The following is a 19,384-nucleotide window of genomic DNA, read 5'->3' as shown; positions in this document are numbered from 1 at the left end:
AAAAAAAAAAAAAAAAAAAAAAAAAAAAAAAAAAAAAAAAAAAAAAAAAAAAAAAGAAACCCTGTCTCAAAAAATAAAAAAAAATGAATCTAGTATGTGTTTTAAAGAAAGACTTTTATCTATCACAAAACATTGAAAACACAGCTATGCTTTAAAAATCCATCTTCTAAAAATGTATGTAGATTTTTCTTTCATACAAAAGTCTCACGATGTGAAGGCTGATCAATAGAAATATGTATGAATATGTCCTCTGCTTACTCTTGCTGCCTTATTTGTCCTGGAGCCAGAGTCTTATGTAACCCAAGACAGTCTTGCTAGATATTAGTAGCATAAGTATGTCCTGAAGGGACAAAAGGTAATCTTTCTGTATAGTTGAAGCTGGCCTTGCACTCCAGATCTTTCTTCCTCTACTTCTTGAATGCTGGAATTATAATAGGCATGCACACACCACCATATCCAGCTCATGACACTGACTTTAAAATTTATTTATTTTTGTTTTATGCATATAAGTGTCTTACCTGCATGCATGTCTGTGTACCAGATGCATGCATGCATGCATTGCCTTAGAGACTGAGTGTCAGATCCCTTGGAACTGGAGTGACAGATAATAGTGAACCACCCTGTGGGCTCTGGGAATCAAACCCAGGACCCCTGGAGGCACAACCATGATCTTGACCACCGAGTTCATCTCCTTAGCTCCCTCATGATACCGACTGTTTTCAGTAAGTGTGGGACAGTCACAGGGCCATGTTCCCTGGAGACTAATGGAGTTTTTGATCTTGGAATTTGGTTAACTGCTGCAAAATGATTATCTATTATTAATAATAGTAATTATTAATAGGAGACATAAGCTGTGCTACATGATCATTGTCTTCTTTCTTCTTGGCTTATCTTTCTGGAAAAACTGTTGCTCATACTTCACCAATAAAATTCTGAGTTCTAATGAATCATTCCATTTCGGGGCCACTGGAAGTTGGTTGAGAACTTTCCAAGAGGTGCTAGCATTGTGCTCTGTGTCACACGCAAGTGGGGAGGCGTGGCCTCTTCATGTCTCTTTAACTTCTCTCACCCATCTTTAGACAACTAAGGGCTAGCCACAGGGTCTACTGAGAAAATGCAGACCATAGAGACCTTACGAGCCTGCTCAGAGCACACAGCGCTGGATACCCTTTGACTCATCCATTTGCACTTAAATTTCTCACCTTTGGTTTTCCATTGACTCAATATCCTTTTTGGTAATCCAGTATTTTAATCATGCAAAATTATGAAAAAAACATTGCGTATAGGCAATATTCATGTATGCACCACCCAGACTTAACAAGCCTTCCAATTACTTCAATCGTTGTCTCTTTGTAGAGCTATTTTGTACTTGCCTCTTCCACGCATGAGCTATATTACACTTCATTTCATAAGATGCCAGTGACCTGGGGTCAGAATCCCCAACTTGAACTAGGTGTTTACGTTGCTGAGTAACTAAGCGTGCTGTTGTATAACCAAGGTTATAATTATCTGGGTCTGAGTTCCTGGGCGTGCTTCCAGCTATAAAATCCATCCAGTTGGGTTTAATTCTCTCTGCTTTGCCATGCAGGTTGTATGATGGTCGACAGCCTGTGCTGGCTATCACAGATCCAGACATAATCAAAACAGTGCTGGTGAAGGAATGTTACTCTACCTTCACAAACCGACGGGTAGGCATCTATGTAAAATGCCTTCATTTCTGTTTGTTTACATATTAGGGTCTTTTTGATGTGTGTTCACATGCATGTGATATATGTGCACATGTGCAAATGCACATACCTCCACAGCACAGGCCAGAGGAGAATGTTGACTGTCCTGCTCTATCGTTCTCTATATTCTTTTGAGACAGGGTCTCAGACTGAACCTGGAGCTAAGCTGTTAGTCAGCAAGTACTGGCACCTTTTGTGTTTCTGTCCCTCAAAGATCTGGAGTTACAGGTGCTCAGAGACACATTTAATTTTTTTAAAGTACGTGCTTTATATTAGAACTCAGTACTTTATGTTTATATAGCTAGTATTCTTTCTTACAGAGCCATCTTTCCAGAGTCCCATTTATATGGTAGTTTTTCTTTTACTATTGAATAATTATAATTTCATAGGGCATTGGCCCAAATGTACAACAAGCATACATGTGCTCTTCATATTTTTGACTTAATGGTGATGTTTTACATAACTGTAAATTTAGTATATTTTATGGCAGGAAATTTGCATGACACATACATTTTATTCAGTATCAATTTCACATGCCTGTATTTGGTAGTGTGTGTGCACACAGGTGTGTAACTCCATGCATATTTATTTGTGCATCTATGTAAACCACAGAATTGTTTCTTCATGACAGTCTATTTGAGTTGCCACATGTAGCTTGTCTTTTCTTCTTAATTGGGAAATGTTTTATCTTTAATTTCTATACCATTGTCATATATTTATTATACAATGGAGTGGGCTTTCTTGTGACATTTTAAATTGTTAAATAGTTATTTTATATTTGTTTATGTGTGTGTGTGCTTATACAAATGTGTGTAGATGCCCACAGAGGCCAGAAGAGGGCGCAGGATCCCTTAGAGCTGTAGTTACTGATATTTATGAACTGAGAACCAAACTTCATTCCTCTGCAAGAACAGAAAAGCTTCTTAATTGCTGAGCCTTCTCTTCAGTTCCTATAATGTTTTGTTATATGTCTATAGTTAAAAATATATTATCAATACTGATGGGTGATACTCATGTGTTTAAATTTGTCTTCATTTAATATGATGATTTCCAGCTCCATCTGCTTTTCTGCAAATTTTATTCTTCTTTATGGCTGAACCAAACTCCATTCTATTCTCTCTCTCTCTCTCTCTCTCTCTCTCTCTCTCTCTCCCTCTCCCTCTCCCTCTCCCTCCCCCTCCTCTCTCTCTCTCACACACACACACACACACACACGCATTTTTAGTACTTGGAGTCTTTTGTGAGACTTGTATATATGTGTCTGTACATTTGTGTGCCTATATGAAGCTGTGGAGGCCAGAGGAGGATGTTAGATGTCCTATTCTGTTACTCTGATGTTTTGGCTAGTCTGAGGAGCCAGTGAGCTATTGGTATCTGCCTCTCTCTGTTCCCTAACAGTGGCTTATAGGCACCTATTGCCATGGCCAATATGTTCTCAAATGTGGCTGCTGCAGATTCAAACCCAGATTCTCATGCTTAAATCTTACCTTGTGAGCTATCTCTCCTTCCCAGCAGAGTGATTTGATCTGTGAATGCTTTGTGAGATGTTTCTTCATTCCTTCAAATTTTTGTTGATTTATTTTATAAGCATTTTCATTGCTTTTGTTAAATTCATACCTAAAGTATTTTGTTTTCTTTGGAATGATTGTGAAAGTCGTGCATTTAATGTGTTTTTTCCATATTTTTCACATACTTTACTAGTGCGCCTGAATTTTTGTGAATTGACTCATTTGTGAGCTCAAGATGTCTGCTTGCTCATGTACCTTATGAATTCTCTAACTTGACACTATCTTTCTGATCTACATACTTTTTATTTTATTTTTTTCTTAGCTTACTGTGCTAGCCGTGGGCTCCAGTACAATGTTGAACTTAACTTTAAAAGCATATAAACTTTAATCTTCCACAATTTGGTCCATTTTTTTTATTTTATTAAAGCTTTTTTTCTATTTATTTACAATCTACCCATTGTCCCCTTCCTGGTCTCCCCTCCCACAGTTCCTCATCCCATTCCTCCTCCCCCTATCCCCAAGAGGATGCTCTCCCACCACCAGGCCTTCCTCTTCCTGAGGCCTCAAACCTCTTGAGGATTAGGCACATCTTCTCCCACTGAGGCCAGACCAGGCTGTCCTCTGCTATATATGTGTCCAGGGCCTCAGACCAGCTTGTGTATGATTCCTGGTTGGTGGCTTAGTCTCTTGGAGCTCCCAGGGGTCCAGATTAGTTGAGACTGCTGGTTTTCATATGAGGTCACCCTCCTCCTCAGCTTCTTCCATCCTTCCCCTAATTTAACCACAGGGGTCCTAGACTTCCATCCAATGGTTGGGTATAAGTATCTGCTTCTGTCTCAGTCAGCTGCTGGTTGGGCCTCTCAGAGGACAGCCCTGCTAGGCTCCTGTCTGTAAGCACATCATAGCATCAGTAATAGTGTCAGGACTTGGTGTCTCCCATGAGGTGGATCCCCAGTTGGGTGGGTAACTGGACTGCCTTTCCCTCAGCCTTTTCTCCATTTTTGTCCCTGCAATTCTTTTAGACAGGAACAATTCTAGGTCAGAGTTTTTGACTGTGGGTTGGTAACACCTTTCCTCCTATGGAGGCTCTGTCTGTCTACTGGAAGTGAACCCTTCAAGTTCCCTCTCTCCATTCTCAGGTATTTCATCTAAGGTCCCTCTTTTGAGTCCTGAGAGTCTCTCACCTGCGAGGTCTCTGGTACTGTCTAGAGGGTCTCCCTATCTCCTACCTTCTGAGGCTGCATATTTCCATTCATTTTGATAGCCCTCTGGGCTTCTCTCCTATCCCCCATACTTCCCCCTACCCTCTCCCACCCAGATTTCTCCCTTCCTCTGCCTCATATGATTATTTTCTTTCCTCTACTAAGTGGGATTGAAGCATCCTCACTTGGTCTTTCTGCTTGTTAAATTCTTAAATTCTGTGGGTTGTATCCTAGGTAATCTGTACTTTTTGGCTAATATCCACTTATTAATAAGTACATATCATGTATGTCCTTTGGAGTTTGGGTTACCTCACCCAGGATATTTTCTAGTTCCATTTATTTGCCTGCAAAATTCATAATGTCCTCATTTTTAATAGCTGAATAGTATTCCATTGGGTAAATGCACATTTCCTGTATCCATTCTTCTATTGTGGGACATCTGGGCTGTTTCCAGCTTTTGGCTATTACAAATGAGGTTGCTATGAACATTGTAGAGAATGTCCCTCTGGTATGATGGGGTGTCTTTTAGGTATATGCCCATGTGTGGTATAGCTGGGTCTTCAGGTAGGTCTATTTCTGATTTTCTGAGGAACAGCCTGTTTGGTTTCCAGAGTGTTTGTACCAGTTTGCAATTCCACTGGTAGTGGAGGAGTGTTTCTCTTTCTGCACATCCTTGACAACACGTGATGTCACCTGAGTTTTTTATCTTAGCCATTCTGATTGGCATAAAGTGGAATCTCAGGGTCGTTTTGATTTGCATGTCCCTCATTGATGACTAAGAACTTTGAGCAATTTTAACTGCTACTTCTAAGTTTTTGTGACTTCCTGTGCAACACATACACCTAAAATTTTACATACTAGAAGAATTAGGCATTATATTGAAATGCATGCATATCGATAAATTGATCAACTCAAGCCAACTCTTATTAAACCTCCACAACTGAAGCCACTCCCTCTATCTCCAGCCTCCTAGGGAGTGAGTCATTTGAAACACCATTTAATGACATTATAATTCTAAATAATTTGTAAGTAAATCATGCCTGTCAACATTTTTTTTCACAACTGTGGAGTTTTATAAACATTTATACGGGAACATCTTTTTGGCTTTGGATTCTAGAACTTTGGTCCAGTGGGGATTTTGAAAAAAGCCATCTCTATCTCTGAGAATGAAGAATGGAAGAGAATCAGAGCCTTGCTGTCTCCAACTTTCACCAGTGGGAAGCTCAAAGAGGTAATGAAGTAATAAGCTTTTTGTTGGAAACATGAATAATAGATTTGGGGACAGGTAAGGTGGCAGATCACAGCTCCTTTACAACCAGTGCCCTCTGATTCGAAACTTCTATGTTAATGTGACTTCTTGCTTTGTCCTTGGAAAAGCTGTGTCCACTGGGAATTGAGTCCTTCACTCACTATGCATGAATTTTGTTTTGTATGCAGATGTTCCCCATCATTCACCAGTATACAGATGTGCTGGTGAGAAACATGAGGCAGGGGTTAGAGGAAGGAAAGCCTACCAGTATGAAAGAGTAAGTATCAGCATGGTTGTCGGGTGCTGGGTTGTCGTAAGTAAGTACCAGCATGGTTGTCGGGTGCTGGGTTGTCGTATTAGTTACTTTCCTGTTGCTGTGACAAAATACTCTAAAAAAGCAGCTGAAGGAAGAAATGTTTTATTTTGGCTATGGTTCCTGGGAGATACAGTCAGTCTCCTGGCAGGAAGACTTTGTGGCAGGAGTAGGAGGCCACCTGATCACACTGTATCTACAATCAGAAGGAAGGAAGTATGGCCAGGCTATATCAAGACCTGCCCAAAGTAACTTGCTTCCAATGAGTCTCTACCTCCAAAAGTTGCCACACTTTCCACAGACTGTGGCACTAGTTTGGGACTAAGTGTTCAAACACACAATCCTCTGGCTGGATATGCACACTCAAATCATAACAGTAATGCTAGGGTACTTCATAACTACCTACTGGGGAGTTGAAGTTCCCATTGGTAAGCCATTAATTGAAGTTACTTTTTAGTCAAAAGTGGGTTGTATGGTTTTACCACTGATTACAACAGCTCAGTCTATGACTGGAATTGAGACCAAAGGAAACTGGAGACATCCCTGTAGCAGCATTAGGACTGTAATGGGCCACTCTGAAAAGCAGTGTCTCTTATGAGAAAGTAGGGTGCCTGATAGAGAATGAGTCTCACATCTGTATTCAGGGTTCATTATTAACTTGTCTATTCCATTATAATTGTTGAAATTCTAGAAAAAAGATAGTTTAGAAAGAAGGAACATTATCTAAACAAAGTTGTTAGTGTGGATTCAATAGAAAAGAGTGGAGAAAGTACTCGACACATATTAGGATGCTGTGTGTATACAGGGAAAATTAAAACATCAAACCACTTATATTCCATCATAGATTTTTTGAGACTATCAGTGCTGTGGAAAATATTTCTTTGGGCTGTCAAGATAGTTTTGTGGGCTAGGGTACTTGCCACCGGAGTTAGATATCTGTGAATAGGAGAGAATTGACATCCACAATGAAGAACAAAATAACACGAGTACACACATGCTTAGTATCCTTATCCTTCCCACACTTACACAGTGCAAAACCAAACCCAGGGAATGCTGCCACCCATAATGGAGGATCGTGTCTTTCTACAGCAATTAACACAATCAAATCAAACCCTCATAGGTCTGTCCAACTAGTAGAAACAATTCCTCTTCCCCAGTGACTCTAGATTATGTCATTTTGATAATTAAGGCTAACAATCATAGATAGTATCCATGTCACCCCACATCACAAAGATAGGCACAACACTGTCACCTGAAAAACTTCTCACAAGTGAGTGTGACAGAAGCAAGAATATGGTAGACATGGTTTCTGTATGACGTTCTGACTGTCTTGGCTGGATATGTGAATTTACTCCTGTTTCACACTTTATATATCTTAGCTAGGCGAAGAAGATGTCTAATTATTACCTTTTATCTCTCTTCAGCATCTTTGGGGCCTACAGCATGGATGTCATCACAGCCACCTCTTTTGGAGTGAACGTTGATTCCCTCAACAACCCACAGGATCCTTTTGTGGAAAAAATCAAGAAGCTCTTAAAATTTGATCTCTTTGATCCACTGTTCCTCTCAGTGAGTACGTAACCTAATATTTCATTCTTTCTGTCTTTTTAAGCAACAGTGTACTAAAAGATAATCCATATATGTTGTAAATAGCCCACTTAAACAGCCCAATATTTGGTTTCAGTATATTTAAAGTATTTCCAGTCATCACTGTTAGCTGTGGAACATCTTTTTCATTCTAGAAACGCTGTACTTTTAGTGACCAATTCCTTACCTCCCTCATGCATAAGCAACAAGTAAGTCTACTTTTTAACTGTGTAGGTTTGCCTATTCTGAACACTTTATATGAATAAAATTGTACAATTTGGGGCATACCTTTTGTGTCTGACTTCCAAATTAATATGTTTTAAAAGTTTGTGCATTTTGAAATGTGTATTAGTACTTAAATTTTTCTATGGCAGAATCTCATCGCATTGTAATGATGTGTTCTATTTATTTGTGACTGGTGGATATTTGGAATGCTTTGACGTCTGGCTGTTGGGAACAGTGCTGCTATGAATACTTGTACACACATTTGTGTCTGAACACGTTTTAAGTTGTTTTGGATGTATAGTTGAGAAGTCCTGCGTTGTATAGTAATGTCTAATATAGAGTTCTGAAGGAAATGTGTTTTGTCACAAAAGGATGTTGGCTTTTCTCAAAGATTGTTTGCATTTGTTCATCTGTTGTGCTCATTTTTCATTTGTATTGATATGCTCAGTTGTATAGAACATCCTTGAGGTGAATCCTACTAGTTAGAGTAATATAGCTCTTCTATAGTCACTTGGTTTAGTATACAAATATTATATTGAAAAATATTCTTCTTACATATTTACAAGTGTTGCTTATTTGTAGTTTTCATGTGAGATTTCTGTACGGTCTTAATATTAGGGGCATTACTTGTCTTATGGAGAATTTTGGAGATACTTTTATGTCTTTCTATATTTTGGAAGTGATTGGGAAGAAATGGTATATACTTTTCTTTAAGCCTTTGGTAAAATTCAGCATTGAAACCTTCTGGTCTTAGGATTTTTTTATGGGCAGCATGTTTTTAAAACCAGGGATACTTTTAATTCTGTACATAAAGCAAGATAGGAAGAGGTAAAGATTCAATATGATCCAGAACCACATTTATAAGATAATCTCCTTTTATCATAGTTCTCCATTTACTCTAGACTGTGAGAGATGCTATGGGTCTCTGTGTATTTCCTGTGCAACATATAACCTCTCATGCCATAGGTCTATTATGCATGGTATACATTTCTTTATGAGTCAGCTTCTAAGGTTTGTGAACTTCTAGGAATCTGTACATTCTAGCTAAGTCACATAATTGAAGCTATTGTTCTAGCCCTCCATTTACTAATAGAATTCCTTTATATGCCCTTATGTTTTTCATAACATTATTCCCCTCACACTTCACTATGTGTTCTTGTAATCTGAGTCTTCCCTATTTCTAGAACAATGCCAGCTAACTTTGCTAACTCTGAAGATCTTTTCACAGAAACATCTTTGTTTTCATTGACTTCCTTCATGCTTTTTATTTCATTAGTTTGTACTTTGGTTGGTAGTATCTAGTTTCTCTGCCTGAATTGTGTTTTTTTCTTTTCTTTTAGTGGCACATGCTAGAAAGTGTTGTCATGTGAGACCAGCTTTTCTTCAACAACCATAAACTCCCTTCTGAGTATTGTTTTGCTTCCATCTTACAAAAACCTTCTTTTTTTTGTGTGTGTGTGCATGTGTTTTTGGTTAAACTTATTGTCATTATCATCATTACTGTGATTTTTGTGTGTATATATTCATGTGTGGGTAGGTACTTGTATATATGGGTGCACATAAGTATACAGAGGTAGACCTCAGAAGAAAACCTCAGGTGTCTGTTACCTTTTGTTAAGGCTCTCTCACTGGCCTGGAACTTCAACAGAGATGCTGGCTTAAGTGGCCATCAAGCTTACAGAATTCATTCTCTCTACCTCTCACTGTGCCATTCTGAACCACTGCCCATGCCCTTAACATGGGTTGTAGGAACTGAACACAGATTCTCACATTTGAAAGGCAAGGACATTACCCATTGAGCCATCTCTCCACCCCTCTAAAAGCTCTTTCTTGATCACCCTAATTAAGTACAACACTGGGCTAAAGCCTGATTTATCAAAAAACCAAACCAAGGCAAACCAACAGCAAAACCCACAAACCTCGGCTCCCCTTAGTCTGACATGTAAAAGGTGAGAAGTAAATGAATTTAACCATGAAACTATGCAGCAAGGATGATTTATGTCACATCTATGTTGGTGACCACACATTGACATACACTTTTCCAGCAAGTGGTTTCGAACCTGAGCAAAAGGAAATGTGTCTCAGTGAGGATCCCGATGACTTACTGTTCTGATTGGCAAAATGTGTGTAACTTCTCCAGGTATATTTTTGTATTTTCACCATGATTTCTCTTTTTTTCCCCCTCTAGCACTCTTTCCATTCCTTACCCCAGTATATGATGCACTAAATGTCTCCTTGTTTCCAAGAGATGTCATAAGCTTTTTTAAAACTTCAGTAGAACGAATGAAAGAGAATCGCATGAAAGAGAAAGAAAAGGTAATAGCTGGTAACATGATGACTAATGTGTTTCCAATTCTCTTTATAAAACAAATAAGCATGTACACACACACACACACACACACACACACACACACACACACTTCCTCTGTATCTTCAAAAGTTAGATGGAGGATTGCAGGTTAAGGATAGGAGAATTTGGATATTCTGAAAATAGTGAATAGTGTAGAGATTGGGGATATAAAAATAGAATGAGCCAGAAAAAGTATTTACAATTAAATGATATGCCTGATATGGAATGGATAATTTTTTAAAGGCAAGAACTTCACTGCACGACAGGAAAAAAGAGATTTCTTTTTGCATATAATTTGTAGGGAGTAGGTTAGGAGAATTATGAAAACTCTATGGATGTATGTCAAAAAATTAAAGTTTGTTATTTTCCTAGTGCCAGGGATAAAACCAAGACCCTTGCACATGGTTAGCAAATGTGTCATCCTTGAACAATGGTCCAAGTTGCCCCACATATTGCTTAATCTTATTCTAGAGTTGCATATTGAGAGCAGGGTTTATGATTTTGATGTTGGATCAGGAGATCCCAACCAGAGCAACCATAATTAATGGCTTATTTTTCAAGGATTAAGTCTTCTATGATCTTAGTTCACACCAGAGGAAAAAGATGAGCAAAACGTTAAAAGTAGAACTCCCATGTGCTAATCATATAAAGACGTCAAAAGTAGAACTCCCATGTGCTAATCATATAAAGACGTAAGCTTGTGTGGGAGACATCTGTTATCCTATGCTTATTGAATCCATTTAAAAAGAATTCCAAAAGTTATAGAGGAGTGGACTTTGAAAGTTTTTTTTATCATGAATGAGTAATGGATATTGGGAAAACTATGTCTAACCTGATTTAAGCAACATTTAATGTATGCATGTATCAAATTTTCAGTTTATTCAGTTGTCATGTACATTTTTAAAAAGTATCAGTAAGTGTAAATTTAAAAAAAAATAGACAAAATTAACCACTTCCCTTTTCTAAAAGGACAACGATTCTGCTTAAACATTTCTTTCCAAATACTTTATGTCCCTGGACCTCACACTGGCAAGAAGTCACTTCATTTATCATTTTACACATTTTCAAAAAAGTAATTTTTTCCTACCTGTCCAAGTTTAGTCTGCTTTATTTTTAATTTTTATTGTTTTGAGACACAGTCTTGCTATGGAGCCTAGATTTGCGTCACTCAGTGATTCTGCTTTTGGAGTTGTGATTACAGGAATATGCTAATAAACCTGGCTGGTCTGAATTCAGCTTGAGCCCCTCCTGACCTGGAGTGCTATAGTGCTTCTTTGGGTAGTCAGACTTTGCTGGATACAAATAGACTAGGGAGTAAGGAAGGGGAGCAGGACTGGGTAGCTTACTATGGCTGAGAATCATAGCATTCTAGCTTGGTGTGTAGAACATTTAAAGATATTCTCCCCTTTGCATAGAACATTTAAAGATATCCTCCCCTAAACTACTGATGGGATCTGGAAATGGAACGAGTTTCATCTATAAGGACAATGGTTTGATACTGAGATAGAAAGATGGAAGATCGAAGCCCACTTCTTCCTGTGTAAACACACATGTGAAGGGAAGGGGCCGTGTTCACTCAGGAAAGTGGTCTCTTTCCAAAGTGTATATTTTTGTTTATCTTTGACTTTGGGAACCCTAGCCAGATTTCTGGACTTTAAATAAGCATTATTCACAGAACAGTTGCTAGTTCTGAACTTGTGACTCACCCTGACCTCTCAGTTGAACTTGCATCTCTCACAATTATTTTCTTTCAGCAAAGAGTGGATTTTCTTCAGCTGATGATAAACTCCCAGAATTACAAAATCAAAGAATCTCATAAAGGTAAGCAAGGATGTTTCATGTTTAATGACGGGGCACCTCGGAGTTGGGAGTTTGTTCTAGAAATATGCAGGAGGCTTTTCGAGCATATTAATATATCTCCAAATTGAAAACAAACAATTACAACTTTTCCAAACCCAACCCAACCCAACCCAACCCATGGATGTAGACAACATATACAGCAGCCAGAAGAACTTTACAGAAACACAGGATTATTACTTTGTTCAAAGCCTGAAGGGCAGTCAGAGCATGTGCTTCAGGCCTGGAGGTCATCGGTGGTCTCTGGATCTTGTACCACAGAACAAATACCATCTTAGCCTCATCTAGACTCACTGAGTCAGAAGCTGTCCCTGGAGGTTTTCATCTAGACATCCGGTGAGCAGGCATAGCCCCACAGTAGAGATGGTCACTGGAAATACAGGGTGCTAGTCTACCCAGCACTTGATTTACAGTCAAGCTTTGGTTTTGTGTCTAGTTGATAAGGAATGTGTGGAGAAAGATTTGGTACTAAGTACGTATACAACTATTCACAATTTTTCACCTACTCATTTCCCATCAAGGATGGCTTTTGAGGAAACCATTGCTGTGATAGTTGAAGAAAGATGGCTTTCTAATTCCACCATGTCCCATGCAGCTATGAATTATGTTCCATGTAAGAGAGGGACAAGCTGCTCACTTTCTTGGTTTCATTTAAAAAAGTAGTTAACAAGGTTTAGAGAAGTTATACAGTCAATTTCAGCTAAATGTATACAGGATTTTATATATTCCCACCCCCTTAAGTGCATCACCTCATATTCTTTTTAGAATACATCTTAGAAATTCACTTATTCTATTTGTGTTTGTATGTGGGTATGCACATGCAATGGTGTGAGTGTGAAGTTTAGAGGACAACTTGCACGAGATTGTCCTCTCCTTCCACTCTTACAGGTTCATGGAATGGAAGTCAGTTCATTGGGTTTGGCTCTTTCTCTGCTGAGCCATCTTGCTGGACCATCATACTCCCTTTTTATTAACTAATTAACTTTACATCCCAATATCAACTCTCCTCTCCTACTAGTTCCCTACTCTCACAGCTCCTCCTCCAATTCCTCCTCTTTCTCTTTTGAGAAGGGAGAACACACCCTTCCATCACCTCACCTTGGCACATCAAGTCAGTACAGGAGTAGGTGCATCCTCTCTCACTGAGGCCATATAAGACAGTTCAGTTAGGGGAATGGGATCTATAGGCAGACTTAGGAATAGCCTCTGCTTTAGTTGTTGGGGGACTCACATGAAGACCAAGCTTCATATCTGCTACATATTTGCAGCGGTCCAGCCCATGCTTGCTCTTGGGTTGGTGGTTCAGTCTCTGGGTTGAGTGGACCTCTCAAAGGACAGTTAATGCTAGGATTCTGCCTGTAAGCATAACAGTATCATTAATAGTGTCAGGGATTGGTTCTTGCCCATGGGATGGCTTTCAAGTTGAGCCAGTCATTGGTTGGACATTTCCTCCCTCTTTTCTCTGTCTTTGACTCTGCACATCTTGAAGGCAGGACATATTTTTGGTAGAAGTTTTTGTGGGTGGGTTGTTGTCCTTATCTCTCTTCTGGGAGTCCTGCCTGGCTACAGGAAATGGCATCTTTAGGATCCATGCACCCAACTTCTCGGAGTTTCAGCTAGGCTTACCTTCATAGACACCCAGGGGCCTCCTCCCATCCCAATCTTGGGTCTCTGGAATGTCCTAGAAATGCCTCACCCCCACCAATTTCCATTCTCTCTTCTGCTCTCCCAAAATGTGATCCCCCTATCTGCCCTGCCTCCCCCCGATCCCTTCGCCCACCCAGTTCCCTCCCTCAATCTACCTCTTATATTTATTTTATTTCCCCTTCTGAGAAAAATTCAACCAGCCTCGCTTGGGCACTCCTTGTTACTTGGCTTCTTTGGGTCTGTGGATTGTACCTTGGCTATCTTGTACTTTATGGATAACATCCACTTATAAGTGTCTACATACTATGCATGCCCTTTTTGGTCTGGGTTACCTTACTCAGGATGATATTTTCTAGTTCCATCCATTTGCCTACAAAATTAATGATATCATTGTTTTTAATAGCTGAGTAATATTCCAGTGTGTAGATGTACCACATTTGCTTTATCCGTTCTTTAGTTGAGGGATATCTAGGCTGTTTCCAGTTTCTGGCTATTACGAATAAAGCTGCTATGAACATTGTTGAGCAAGTGTTCTTGTGGATGGTGGAGTATCCTTTGGGTATATGCTCAGGAGTGGTATAGCTTGGTCTTGAGGTAGACTTATTTTCAAATTTCTCAAAAACCACCAGATTGATTTTCAGAGTGATTGTGCATGTTTACACCCCCACCAGCAATGGAGAAATGCTTCCCTTGCTTCAGATTTTGATCTTAGTCATTCTGATTGCTGTAAGGTGGAATCTCAGGGTCATTTTGATTTCCATTTCCTGAGGACATATCTAAGGATGTTGAACATTTCTTTAAAAGTGTTTTTTTTTTTGCCATTAGAGATTCCTCTGTTGAGAATTCTGTTTGGTTCTGTACCTCATTTTAAAAATTGGGTTATTTGAATTGTTGGTGTCTAACTTCTTGAGTTCTTTATATATTTTGGATATTAGCCCTCTGTCAAATGTAGGGTTAGTGAAAATCTTTTCTCAATCTGTAGGCTGCCATTTTGTCCTATTGACAGTTTCCTCTGACTTAGAGAAGCTTTTTAGTTTCATGAGGTTCCATTTATTTATTATTGATCTTATTGCCTGAACAACTGGTGTTTTTTCAGGACCAATGCATTCAAGGCTATTTATTTTTCACTTTCTGTTTTATTAGAGTTAGAGTATCTGGTTTTACATTGAAGTCTTTGATGCATTTGGACTTGAGTTTTGTGCAGGGTGATAAGTATGGGTCACTTTGTATTCTTCCACACACAGACGTCCAGCTACACCAGCACCATTTGTTGAAGATGCTTTCCTTTCTCCATTGTATGGTTTTGCTTTCTTTGTCAAAAATAAGTATCTGTAGGTGTGTGGGTTTATTTCTGGGTCTTCAGTTATATTCCATTGATCAATCTGTCTGTTTCTGTACCAATACCATACAGTTTTTATTACTATTGCTTTGTAGTATAGCTTGAAGACAGGAATGGTGATACTCCTAGAAGTCTTTATTGTACAAGATTGTTTTAGCTATCCTTGTTTTTTGTTTTTATTATATGAAATTGATAATTCTTCTTTTAAGGTCTGTAAAGAAATGTTGAAATTTTGGTGGGAATTGCATTGAATGTCCAGATTGCTTTTGGTAAGATAAACATTTTCACTATGTTAATCCTATTGATCCATGAACATGGGACATTTTTTCATCTTCTGATACCTTCTTCAATTTCTTTCTTCAGAGACTTTAAGTTCTTATCATACAGGTATTTCACTTCTTGGTTAGAGTTACACCAAGATATTTTATATTATTTGTGGCTTTTGCAAAGGGTATTGTTTCCTATTTTCTTTCTCAGACCATTTATTGTTTGTATAAAGGAGGGCTACTGATTTTTGACACTCTCCTATTTATGAATTAGCATTTATTTATTTATTAGCATTTATGAATGCTGTATGCTTGTTATGAGCACTGAACTTACATTGTCATATTATCATTAAAAGATCATAGTTATAGTTAGGGTTTGTTCTTGACCTTGTCCATTTTGTGGATTTGGCAAATGTGTATTGATATACCACACCAGAGCAACACACAAAGTGTTCTATGACATTTCCACATCTTTATAAACCATCTTCCTTCGTTCTGTTGCAAGATATTTCAGGTTTCTGCTAAATTTTTCCATACAGGCCTGATATCAGGCTCAAAGTTTTCAATTTCAGTGTGAAATGTAATTTCAACTACCAATATGGGACATGGGATCTAGATGTAATTATTCTCCTGGGAACCTAGAACTCTTTCCATTGACAAAATTATGAAAATGAAGTATGAATCCATAGAACATAGAAAAATATTTCTTGTTTGTTTTTTTGATAAATCAGGCTTTATCCCAGTGCTACAGTTAATTAAGGTGTTCAATGAAGAGCTTTGGGTGGGGGAGAGATGGTTCAGAGGGTAACGTGCTTTCCTTGTCAATGTGAGAATCTGTGTTTCAGTTCTTACAACCCATGCTAAGGGCAAGTGCAGTGGCTCAGAATGGCACCATGAGAGGTAGAGTATGTTGTGTGTATGTGTGAGATATAAATGGTGTATACATGTTTGCTGGTGTATAGACCCACAGATGTGTGCATGTTTATGGAGGCCTATGGTTGATATCAGGAATCATGCTCTATTGCTCTTCTATCTTAATCCCGGAATAAGGGTCTCTCAACAAAACTCAAGAACTAACAGATTTGGCTAGTCTCACTAGCTAGCTTGCTCTTATAATTCTATATCTCTGCCTTCTGAGGCTGCAATTACATGCAAGGCCTCTGTGCCTATCTAACATTTAAGTGGGCTATAGGATTGAAAAAAACATTTCTGTATCTACATTCTATGATATAATCTCCCATATTCATTCTCTCTGTGTGTCTCTGTCTGCCTGTCTGTCTGTCTGTCTGTCTCTCTTTGACAGTGGTAGTGAGGAAAGAATTGGGAGTGAATGAATTTACAATTTAGACCAAGCAAGAAGACTAGTTTATTGAGTGAATTGTAAGGGAGTAAGAGGGGCTATAAAGTAACTAGAATACTGTCTGAAACACAGGTTAATGTGCTGAGGGAGTCTCCATTCTAAAGAACATGGACAATGAGTGTCATTATGTGTAGTTTCATTGCATGTGATTCATAGCATATGATTGTGGGCAAGTTTATACTTGACTGCGTAGTTTATACTTCATAAGAAGTTAATATGCATGTAATTTTTGTTGTAATTCCTGCTTTGTAAAGAAGAGCCATGCCCCTTGTAAATAAGGAGCAACCACATAAAGACAGTTATACTTGGTATAAGTTCAGCCTTAGTCAAAAGCGTGGGTTTTGTGGAACAGGGTTGCAGTTCACAGTGTCGGGGCACAGCACTCCACAGATGCACTTTAGTTGGTGGTGAGGTTTCTTCCATTTGAGATTTCATCAAAAATTCTCTAATGAGAATAAATTTATTAAAATATTTGTTAGTCATTACCCTTTAAATGCAAGAATTATTTTATAATTTATATCAGTGTATGTCTGTATGTCTGTGAGAATGTATGGGTTTAGGTGCCTGGAGGGTGAGAGGAGGGTATCAGATCCCATGGAGCTGGGGTTACAAGCAGTTTGAGCTGCCCACAACTGAACTCAGGCTCTTTGCAAGAACAGCCTACTCTTTTAATAGGCTGAGCCACTACTCCATCACTCAATACTTCATGGCTATTTCTTTTCCTTTGTAGTTTCCCTAATTTCTGAATTGCAAATTTTAAAGACTCGCATTTCTTGCTTGTCCAATAGATTATGCATATAAATACCACAGCTTTTGAAATTTCAGACCGGGAAGATATGGGGTAGTTTTGACATCACAAGAACCTTCCAGTTGTTGCTACTGGTCTATAAACCATATTTTGAGTCCTCTTGTCATAAGTTTTTAAAGACGGGTATAGTTCATGGATATGCTCATGTTCTCTACACTCAAGTTTTTCTATCACATAATCATTCAAAACATTTCACGGTTTTTATGTGGGGGTGTGAATTCAAACTTAAGTCCCCATGTTTATAAAACAAATCCTTTTACTCACTGAACCATTTCCCTCACCTTGGGAAAGCTTCTTCATCTAAGTAAAATAGATGATAGTATTTTCCCTTAAGAAAAATTAAATTATTCTGCCTAAAACTTATCTTGAGGTCATAGCTACATGTGCCTGTGTAGCCACAAAATTGGTGAATGGAGTCAGAAGGACCTAGAGCTCAGTGGACAACCAAACTAGCTGAAATGATGAGATTTTAGTTCAGTAAGAAACCCTATCCAAAAGTAATGATGATGGAAGGCACCAGTCTACATGCACCTGCATACCCATGTTTGGGCCCTACACATATACACTATGTTTAGGAGTGCACATATGCATGGCACATATAAAAATAAAATAAAACATAACAAAAAACTTAAAATGGTGCAGACTGAAAGTTAAAAGGTGCTCTACCAGCTTGTTAGTAATTGAGCAGTTATGACTTCAATTCTTACAGAGGGGCAATGTTAAAATTGACCAAAACAAGGTATATTTCTAGTTATCTGTGAGGCATACTGAAGAAACTGTGTATATTACACAGAAATGCTTCCCATTGAGATTTCTCAGCTGGGGAGATATTGAGGATGTCAGAATGCAGAGATGGTTAAGAGGAGTGTAGACCTTAGGGAAGCCCTACAGAAATGGCTTTCCCACTTCAATCAGACCAGTGTGAGAATCAAGCCCCCCGCAGTGTGACTCTGAATTGTTTTTCATGATTGTTTTAGGGATTTGGGATATTAGTTGGGTTGTTTTTAATCCAAATAATGATTTTTTTGAAATACTGATCTCCTTTATCTAAAATGTATCTAGTGGGCCAGTGATATTCGTAAGCTAGATTCCTATGATAAAGGCATTTGCTGCCAAGCCAAAGACCTGAGTTCAAATTCCAGGACCCAAACGTCCCAAGGAGAGAATTCACTCCTGCAAGTTGTCTTCTGATCCCCACAAGAATGCTATAGTATTCTCTCTCTTTCTCTTTCTCTTTCTCTTTCTTTCTCTCTCTCTCTCTCTCTCTCTCTCTCTCTCTCTCTCTCTCTCTTACACACACACACACACACACACACACACACACACATACACACACACACAGACAAGAAATATAATAAAATAAAATGAGTTCTCTTTCTCATTAGCATTATCAGATGTGGAGATTGTGGCTCAGTCAGTTATCTTTATTTTTGCTGGCTATGAGACCACTAGCAGTGCTCTGTCCTTTGCTTTGTATTTGCTGGCCATTCACCCTGATATACAGAAGAAACTACAGGATGAAATCGATGCAGCTCTGCCCAATAAGGTGAGGGGATGGGACATAGGGAGGGAGGGAAGGGAAGTGGAGAAGCATTGGCATGAATGGTTACTTAACCCATGCGGGGACATTTTCAATAAAATTTTAAGAATTGAACATTGGGAGTAAATGGGACCAGCGGGACGAGGCACACAGGAACTCTGCCAGCCCAGTGACTTGGGTTCCTTCCGGTCTGTCTGGGCTGGGGTCCAGAGCAGACCTTGGACGCAAGCTCTGCAGCCAGTCCTACAACACCCAGAGGAAGCTCCACTATCAGGCACTCTGATACACCCTGGATCAGAGGTGAGCAGGAACCAACATCTGTCCCAACACTGGGAGTAACTGGGACTAGCCGGACCAGGCACATAGGAACTCTGCCAGCCCAGTGACTCAGGTTCCTTCTGGTCTG

The 19,384-nt window shown here is 38.9% G+C and overlaps 1 protein-coding gene across 1 annotated transcript in view; it reads left to right on the top strand.

Annotated features, from left to right (window-relative positions):
* The window catches only part of LOC116070965 (cytochrome P450 3A13), a 33,710-nt gene that overhangs the window by 4,818 nt on the left and 9,508 nt on the right, over positions 1-19,384 (top strand). The window contains exons 4-10 of the mRNA XM_031342350.1: positions 1,589-1,688; positions 5,555-5,668; positions 5,875-5,963; positions 7,424-7,572; positions 10,000-10,127; positions 11,916-11,982; positions 18,824-18,984. Of these exons, the coding sequence (XP_031198210.1) occupies positions 1,589-1,688; positions 5,555-5,668; positions 5,875-5,963; positions 7,424-7,572; positions 10,000-10,127; positions 11,916-11,982; positions 18,824-18,984 (808 nt within the window). The remainder of the gene's footprint in view (positions 1-1,588; positions 1,689-5,554; positions 5,669-5,874; positions 5,964-7,423; positions 7,573-9,999; positions 10,128-11,915; positions 11,983-18,823; positions 18,985-19,384) is intronic.

This window comes from Mastomys coucha, unplaced genomic scaffold, assembly GCF_008632895.1.
Source record: "Mastomys coucha isolate ucsf_1 unplaced genomic scaffold, UCSF_Mcou_1 pScaffold22, whole genome shotgun sequence".
NCBI classification, from domain to species: Eukaryota; Metazoa; Chordata; class Mammalia; order Rodentia; family Muridae; genus Mastomys; species Mastomys coucha.
The sequence above is the reverse complement of the archived record's forward strand: the minus strand, read 5'-3'. Positions and strand labels throughout refer to the sequence as shown.